At 34.3% G+C, this 10,000-nt stretch overlaps 1 protein-coding gene across 3 annotated transcripts in view; it reads right to left on the reverse strand.

The window, feature by feature from the left end:
* LOC137654480 (uncharacterized) overlaps positions 1-10,000 on the reverse strand; it is a 151,054-nt gene that overhangs the window by 29,785 nt on the left and 111,269 nt on the right. For all 3 annotated transcript variants that reach the window (XM_068388142.1, XM_068388143.1, XM_068388141.1), the window contains exons 2-4: positions 3,276-3,463; positions 1,102-1,279; positions 1-11 (exon numbers count right to left, since the gene is read on the reverse strand). The exon at positions 1-11 is cut by the window's left edge and continues 116 nt beyond it. In XM_068388142.1, coding sequence (XP_068244243.1) covers positions 1-11; positions 1,102-1,279; positions 3,276-3,463 — 377 coding nt within the window. The remainder of the gene's footprint in view (positions 12-1,101; positions 1,280-3,275; positions 3,464-10,000) is intronic.

Here is a 10,000-nt window from a genome sequence, read left to right on the forward strand (position 1 = left end):
CTCGGCCGGGGCTGCAAGAATGGGGAAAAGGCAGACTCGTACAGTGATGTGATGCGTACGTGTGTGTGTGCTGGAATAGCTTCGGAAACTATGATGATTTCTTTTTATAAAATGGTTTTTTTTTCTTTTTAATCTTGGGAGGTTTATTGGTTATAGGATATGTATATATGGATTTATTGATATATTTCAATATATTGGTTATATGTTCAATTTATTTTCTTATACTTTAGAAAGACAGTTATTGATTTTTTGGACACAAATATATGTATGTATAAATGTATACAGTCGGCCCCCCCCCCCCTCTCTCTCTCTCTCTCTCTCTCTCTCTCTCTCTCTCTCTCTCTCTCTCTCTCTCTCTCTCTCTCTCTCTATATATATATATATATATATATATATATATATACACATATATATACATATATATGTATGCATAATTATAAGTATATATATACACATATAAATACACGCACACATACACACCCACACACACACACACCCACACACACACATATATATATATATATATATATATGTGTGTGTGTATATATATATATATATATATATATATATATATATATATATATATATATATTATGTGTATATATATATATATATATATATATATATATATATATATATATATATATTTATGTGTATATATATATATATATATATATATATATATATATATATATGTGTGTGTGTGTATATATATACACGAGTAAATGTATACATATATACATGTATATATATACATTTATATGTATATATACAGTATATACATATATATGTATATATACAGTATATACATACACAATTATAAGTATATATACGCATACATATATATATATATATGTATAAATACATACATACATACATATGAGAGAGAGAGAGAGAGAGAGAGAGAGAGAGAGAGAGAGAGAGAGAGAGAGAGAGAGAGAGAGAGAGAGAGAGAGAGATCTACTCGTATTATTAAAAATTCCCATATACCTCCGTTGGGAAGCAACAAGCCTATCGCATTAGACCGAGAAAGAAGAGAAAAGAAATGCCTTGACTTCTCCCAAGGAGATGCCTCCTCCTAAGGAGATGCCTCCACCTTACCGTAGACAATGAGGCTTTTTCTCTTGAAGGCTTCGCTCTCGAAGGACGAAATCGAGCAAGTGTATTCTCCAGTCAGGTCTGTCGTTGGGTTGACGATGGCGAGGGCGCGGTGTTTCGAGAACTGGTCCTCTGAGACTTCGTATTTCAAGTTGAGGCGGCCTTTCAGAATGCCCAGATCCTGAAGGGAGGGAGAGAGAGAGTGAGAGAGAGATGGGTTTCGAATGCGTTCGATAAAGTTGTGTGCTGATAGGGTTATGTTGATAAGACGTTCTTTAAGAGGGGTAAGAATGGATTTTGTGTTTATGGGTGTATTTCTTATTATTATTATTATTATTTTTATTACTACTACTACTACTACTACTACTACTACTACTAGATCAGCTACAACCCTAGTTGGAAAAGCAGGGTGCTATAAGCCATAGTTTTATTATTATTATTATTATTATTATTATTATTATTATTATTATTAGCTAAGCTACAACCCTAGTTAGGAAAACAGGATGCTATAATTATTATTATTATTATTATAATTATTATTATTAGCAGCTAAGCTACAACCCTAGTTAGAAAAGCAGGATGCTATAAGCCCAAGGGCTGCAGCAGGGAAAAATAGCCCTAGTGAGGAAAAAATAAGATTTGTTATCATCATCATCATCTAAGCTACAACCCTAGTTAGAAAAGCAGGATGCTATAAGCCAAAGTGCTCACAACAGGGAAAAATAGCCGATTGAGGATAAGAAATAATGAAATAAGTAAACTACAAGAGAAGTAATGAACAATTAAAATCACATTTTAAGATCAGTAACAGCATTAAAACAATCTTTCATAAATAAACTATAAAAAGAGACATGGTATCCTGTCCAACATAAAAACATTCGCTGTAAGTTTGAAATTTTAAAACACAACAAGGTTTAACAGTCTGCTATTCGGATACAACTTTCTAGCAGGAAGAAAACATGATTAATGAAGTGAAATTACATTTAGTTCAAGGAAATCTAACATAAAGACTCCCGGAGATCTATCAAAATACCTAGAGAATTTATAAATTACACATTTACAAGTGCTTAGTGTTTATTTCAACATCAGGATACACCTTTCTTGCAAGAAGAAAACATGATTAATGAAGTGGAATTACCTTTAGTTCAAGGAAATCTAACGTAAAGACTCGAGGAGATTTATCAAAATACCTAGAGAATTTATATATTACACACATTTACTATTGCTAAGTGTTTATTTCAACATCTGGATACACCTTTCTAGCAAGAATAAGACATAATTAATAAAGTGAAATTATATTTAGCTTAATGAAATCTAACGTAAAGACTACTGGACTTTTACCAAATTGTATACAAAAATAATTTAGAAATTACACATTTAAAATTGGTTAATGTGTTTTTTTTTGAGATCCGAGTACACCTTTCTAGCCAGAATAAAACACAATGAAGTGGAGTTACCTTAAGTTTAAGGAAATCTAACGTAAAGACACATGGACTTTTACCGATTTGTTTAGAAAATTGATAAATTACACATTTGCTATTTTGCGGCCTTCGGCGTCAATAGGCGTAGATGGTGACGAGGACATATTTACAGTTGGTTATTTTTTTAAACAGCCTTTCTAGTCAGAATAAAACATAATTAATGAAGTGAAATTATCTTTAGCTTAATGAAATCTAACGTAAAGACTACTGGACTTTTACCAAATTGTATACAAAAATAATTTAGAAATTACACATTTAAAATTGGTTAATGTGTTTTTTTGAGATCCGAGTACACCTTTCTAGCCAGAATAAAACATAATGAAGTGAAATTATCTTTAGGTCAATGAAATCTAACGTAAAGACACCTGGAGTTTTACCCAATTGTGTAGAAAATTAATAAATTACACATTTACAATTTTGAGGCCCTTACCGTCAATAGGCCTAGGAGATGATGATGATGATGTATTTACAATTGGTTATTTTTTTAGAACATCCTTGCTAGTCAGAATAAAACATAATTAATGAAGTGAAATTATCTTAAGGTCTATAAAATCTAACGGAGTTTTGCCCAATTGTGTAGAAAATTTATAAATTACAAATTTCAAATTTTGAGGCCCTAGCCGTCAATAGGCCTAGGTGATGATGATGATGATGATGTATTTACAATTGCTTATTGTATTTTTTCGTGTTACTCACCTGAGGTTCTTTCGTAGGTATCCACTGGTAAATTGGGAAGGTCTGTCTGTTGAAATGCCACTTTACGACTAGTCCCGATTTGTCGTAGTCGGTGATGTCGTAGTCACAATCTAAGACTATTTGTGAGGTCGACCCGTTGACGACTACGCTTGGTCCCTTGATATCTATTATTTCGAGACTTCTGGCCACTGAAATAGGATATAAAGAAAGACCATTAGGCTATGACGTTTACCTTCCTTAAAAAGAGAGTATATTATTATTTATTATTATTATTATTATTATTATTATTATTGTTGTTGTTGTTGTTGTTGTTGTTATGATTATTATTATTATTATTATTATTATTATTATTGTTGTTGTTGTTGTTGTTGTTGTTTTTGTTGTTTTGTTGTTGTTGTTATTATTATTATTCATTGCCGCTCTTGTGTTTTATTCATTTTCTTATTTCCTTTCCTCACTGTGAGCTATTTTTCCTGCAGGAGCCCTTTGGCTTATAGCATCCTGCTTTTCCAACTAGGGTTGTAGCTTAGCAAGTTATATTAATAATAATAATAATAATAATAATAATAATAATAATAATAATAATAATATTTATTATTATTATTATTTGCCCAGCTAGAGCTCTAGTTGGAAAAGCAAGATGCTATTAGCCAAAGGGCTTCAACAGTGGAAAATAGCCCAGTGAGGAAAGGAAATAAGGAAACTGATAGAATACTCTGCCTGAGTGTACCCTCAGTATGTTATATATACAGATAAGCTTTCTTTGATTATGAGTTGGCTTTTGAAATGCCAAAATATTCTTATGGTTTAAGCTTTCTATATGAATTGTGCACAAAACTATTAAATATCATTGCCTCTGTTATCATTCAGTCTCACATCCCACTATGGTGTTAAGATTGCTTATTACCGGTGCCTTTACCTAGATCTGAGAAGATTTGTTTCATATTTTTTACCTAAGAATCGTTTTCAAACAGATTATGACATCACTCCCACTTCCAACATTTTTACTACTTTTTTTTCTCTTTTAGTCTTTGCTATTAAAATTGGCGAGATGAAATGCTTACGTACAGTTGGACACATGAATTTCTGGTACACCTCGCTCCGAAGAAGTGCACCCAGCCGCATCCTTACTGCGTGGTGAGTCCCTGTGTTTAGCCCCGCCCAACAGCTCTGTCATTTCTTCATACATTGTTTGGTCATTTGCTGGGAAGTAAGGGTGCAGCATAGTGCACTTCCTCGGAACCATGTGTGGCAGAGATTCCTGTGTCTAACTGTATCATAAAGGTTTAAAGACCGCTCATGAATGGCAGAGGCCAGAGTTGACATTGCCCCACCAAGCAGGACAATGCCCTAGAGATTGATCATATATACATATGATCAGCACCCAAGCCCCCTCTTCACCCAAGCTAGGACTAAGAAGGGTCAGGCAATGGCTACTAATGACTCAGCAGATAGACCTATAGGCTCTCCCAAACTCCTCATCCTTAGCCCTTAAGGCTGGTGATGTTGCAGCGACCAAAGGAACTAGAAATTTTGAGCGGGACTCGAACCAGACAAGGACGTTACCAACAGGCAAATATAGAAGGAAGGAAGCGTGCTAAAAGACTGTGCGTGTTAAAGGATTTGGACCCACCGATGATGAACATGATGTGAAAATGTTATGAATCCGGTTCATCCATAGTTCAGCAGTATGATGTCTTATAGGCCTACGCTGGGTACATCCAGGATTCAATATTTAAAGCATGAGTGTGACAGTAGACCTTTATTCATATACAGTATATATATATATATATATATATATATATATATATATATATATATATATATATATATATATATATGTGTGTGTGTGTGTGTGTGTGTGTGTGTGTGTGTAAATATCACCCAGCCGAATAGCTGGGGGTTCGAATCTCCACCCGGCCAGAAGCTGTTACCATGAAATGAATTCCAAGTGGATGTATATTCCCAAGATAGAAGTCGGTATTAAATGCCATTCGTGGGTAATATTTACATTGATTGAAATCACGTGTGCTTGTGATATATATATATATATATATATATATATATATATATATATATATATATATATATATATATATATATATATATATATATATATATATATATATATATAGCGGGGGTGTGCTATGGTAGATACAAGAATCGTTTTAGATCATTGGATCAAATTTATGGATTTAAGGCAATAAAAGGCCAGCGCTATGCCGGTGAAGCCATTCAACGTATGAGAGCAACTAGGGAACAAATGTCAGTAGATGAAGTATGAAGTAAAAGTTACAAGTCGTTGAACAACAAGAAGGAAAGAAGAAAAAATAGGGATGGAGGTAAAGTAAAATTTAGAGCTGGTGCAGCTCTGGGATGTGTATTGGCGTCATATTCGAGAGAGAGAGAGAGAGAGAGAGAGAGAGAGAGAGAGAGAGAGAGAGAGAGAGAGAAATGTGGGTTTTCTCTCCCTTTGAATGAGACTACCTGAAAGAGTACTTACCGTTTCAAATATAGCCCCTAGACCACATATAACGGTCTTTTATAGGTCTATGGTTATAATGATTTTAACAATCACAGGTTAATCACGTGTGAAAGTATATCTTTGACCCACAAGAGTTGACTGACAACGAGGAAGTAATGATAGGATAAGTGTGGCAAAAATCCCATACAAAGCGCTTACATCTCCTACCACCACTTCACTCCCTCCCAAGATTGAACCCAGAGAGAGAGAGAGAGAGAGAGAGAGAGAGAGAGAGATTTATGAAAGTCCGTATACTACTATTCAGTCTATGAAACCATCACACTAAGTCTTCCCCGCACAGAGGCATTGAAAGAAAAAAAAAACGATGAATCATGACGGAAACAAACATTTCATCCGACGACGAACTATCGTAAAATGAAGTGGAAGTTATGGATATCGTTCCGATACATGAAAGGTTTTTTTTTTCTCTTCCGGCAGTAAATATTTGTCAGTGACAGGGATCTCAATGACTTGGAATTCATCTTCCTTTTGATAGATGTTCTGTAAGTTCAGGAAGAGATTTTATCTTTGCTGGTTGTTCTGTTTTCGCTGTTTCCATGATGATCCGGAGAACAGTCATAACTAGAACGGGCACATTGTAGAGCGCATACCTTCGCCTATGTCATGTTGTATATCACAAGATCGGTAATTGAATTATGAACATTGTGGCACTAGTTTCGTAACCTTGGCCTTATGACGCAATTACTCCCAAAATTGAGTCAAGTTGTCATTGGATCATGGCCAATCATCCCCCCAAATTTCATGAAATTAGGTCTAATAGATTTTGAGTTTTGCGATTCGTTTCTTTTACCTTTTCCTGGCCTTGGCCATTACTTTTGACCCAATCACTCCCAGAATCTAATCAAATTATCCTTGGATTATGCCCAATCATCCCACCAAATTTCATGAGATTCGATCCAATAGTTTTTGAGTTATGCGAATACAAACACAATCACACACAGACAGACACAAACATATGCCTATCAAAACATTTCGTTAGATGTAACTAATAATACTTCGTGCGATCCTTTTAATTGAAATTGCTTAGTTGTAAATTTTTTTCTCTACGCAAACCATTAAGAACAAGAATTTATGCGGGATTTAGCGTATAATGATTTATATTGACTTATTTGCGATGTACGACAAAATGAATTCATTGTGGGGGGGGTTGTCATATTTGTAACGTGCATTATCAAAACCGGAACACGAGAGACTACACTTGAAAGTGTTCGAACTTCGACCGTTGTAATTAAAAAAAAAATCGTATGTTCTATTCCTATCTAATTAACTTCGGTAAAAAAGTAAAACACACATTAGGGTTATAATTCGGTAAAAAAATAACGTACCATCCGATCTGGAAATATAATCGTTTGAAATTAACTCTTTCCTGGTGAAAGAAGTCACCGAACACCGATTGAGACAATGTGGCGTTGGTAAAGAAAACCGGTTTTAACCGGTAAGTGGTAACTCGGTTAGGTCATTAGGTGATAATCTGTTGATTTTGATCAGTCCTTATCATCTGTGAGGGTGGGTAACACGTGTCCGCGAGATCAAGAAAGGAACCAATTAGCGAACATAACAATAGATATATTATACCCTGATAAATATCCCTGGAATTTCAAAATAAACAGGATTAGAGATTTATTGTGGATGGATAGCTTTAGTGATAAAAAAAAGCCAAATAATGATGTCCGGTATGCAGAAGTTGCAAATGGAAATCGGTGGCTTTTGGAACAGTAGCTTACCAGTTCGTATGCCACGAAAGTATACATGTTAATGCTGCATTTAGCATTGATGATCAATAAAGAATGCTGTTGATGTTTAATGAAAAGCCTACGATTTAACTTTAAACAAGCTTATAATGTGTGCATTTAAATTGGCTGCATGGCTTGTGAGCGGAGGTCTTTTTTGCTGCACTGCCATTTCCGGTTGTTGTTGGTAAGTCTGCTTGATTTTTATATATATGTACCTATGATTATTATTTTCATTATTGATGTGTTATGGTTCTACAAGAAAAGTGTATGGTTTCCAAGCACTAATACTGAAAGTGGTCGTTTAGGTTTAATATGTCATGTTAGGCTACTTTGAGCTGCATCGGTCTAGGTCTAAGTCTGCATGCTGCAGCATATTCTCGTGCATAGCGTATAGTCGAAAACCAAATTTAACGTAAAAGATAACTTTCTTTGTACTCAAAGCTTCCTTAAACTCAATTGGGTGATTGTATAAGTTCATTATTTTTCTCGGTAGTTATGGTATAAAAATACGATGTGTATGTTAATAAAGCTATATTAGTTAGCTCCTAAGCCACCATTATGAGACAGTTTGGTTATTCTGTTACCCAATGCTGGTTATTTATCTGAAAATTTATTTGTATACAGTTATTTTTGTTAAAAAAAAATAGTTCATTATTACCATAAAGCTCTAGCCTTGTGGGATTTCTCAACCCCAACCAGGAAACTAATCTCATTTCTTCGAAAATCACGGGACTTGAAGGATATTGTTTTACAATTTGTGTCATATGATGACCGTGAAAAAACCAACCCAGATTAGTAAGGCATCGGGCCCAAATATTAAGTTTTCAAGCTTAACAGCTACTGCGTATAAATAAAAATAAATATACTAGACATTGAACTAACTCAAATTGACCGGCAACATCCCCTCAGAGCTCCCCCTCCCACCCCTCCTCCTCCTCCTCCTCCTCCTCCTCCCCCACCACCCACCACCAACCGAACCTCTCAGCCTGATCCTTCCCATGGGATGCCTGCCGGTTTCGTGTTGTTGCCATTTAACATTTTCATTATTCTTTATTTTGCCACAAATAAGTAATGCGTTACATAATGTTAGTCTGGTAAATAGTGTTACATGCTAATTTTTGTTGTTCGTGCTAAATTTGTAGCTAAATTAATGTTGTATCTCGTTGTGGTATAACGGACATCTGATAACCCAATTAAGCCGGTGATCGAGTGATCAGCCTCCATTCGCACTTGTAAATTGCTTTTGTTAATGCTGTTATAAGGCAGTCAGCATCTAACCTATGTATGCAACTATTATTTAAACATTTAAAAGGGCGAATCGTATACCATTAATATATTGTACCATACAATTTCATCAAGGTAAAAGAAAATAAATTAAGTATTCAATAGGGAATAACAATTTCAATAAAATAAAATGTCAACGTAACTTTTAAGAAGGATTTGGACATCGTTAAGTCTTTCATTATACCCAATTTTTCTCTTCGAGAGCCTTTTATTGTTAGGATTGTATAGAAAATACTCTTATTTTTTCAAAACAAAATATAGGCCTGCTTGCACATTCTTGAAAATATTCTACCATCCTGCTTATTTATTTTATTTTATTTATTTATTTTTTTTTTGAATACTTTAAATAGAGTATTATTGTTACTTAACGTTTCTAAAGGCCAACGAGCCCCTAATATATCAGTTCCGTACTGCCAGAAGACCGAATTATTATGTTACTTTGTGCACATAATAAATCGCAGCGAAATAAAGGTCGTTAGTCTCACCCCACTGATCATTCTATCGTTGTTCCACGCAATGAATATTGGAGAGAAGAGATACAATTTAACTCAGTGTTTAACGACTGGAAGTGGCGATAAGATAAATAACATTTGAATTCCTATTGAGGACACTGTTGGTTTAGATTGAGTCCTTGATAGTTTTAAACGACGTTGCGGGTTTTCACGAGTTGATGAGTTGACAAGTCCAAGGACCATTATTATTATTATTATTATTATTATTATTATTATTATTATTATTATTATTATTATTATTATTAGACATTTTAATTCCTATTGAGGGCACTATTGGTATTGAGGGTAATATTGGTATAGAGTTGAGTCGTTGATAGTTTTAAACGGCATTGATGGTTTTCACGAATTGATGAGTTGATAGGTCTAAGGACCATTATTTTTATTATTATCATTATTTTTTTTAATGAGATTTACAAGCCTAGTGAGTCATGTTCGACGCTTACAGAGTGGGCTAATTAAATTCAGGAATAGAAAATAAAGAACTGTACTGAGTGTTATTAAAAGTAGAAATGAAAACGTTGAAATAAAACCACAGGTGGTTCATACCCCTGCTCTCATCAGTCTTTAACTAGATTCTTCAAATAATGGGATGTTAGTTATTATAGAGGATAAACTAGAACCCTTTCCATTTAGATAAGTGTAATATTTGAT

This window comes from Palaemon carinicauda, chromosome 15 (genome assembly GCF_036898095.1).
Source record: "Palaemon carinicauda isolate YSFRI2023 chromosome 15, ASM3689809v2, whole genome shotgun sequence".
NCBI classification, from domain to species: Eukaryota; Metazoa; Arthropoda; class Malacostraca; order Decapoda; family Palaemonidae; genus Palaemon; species Palaemon carinicauda.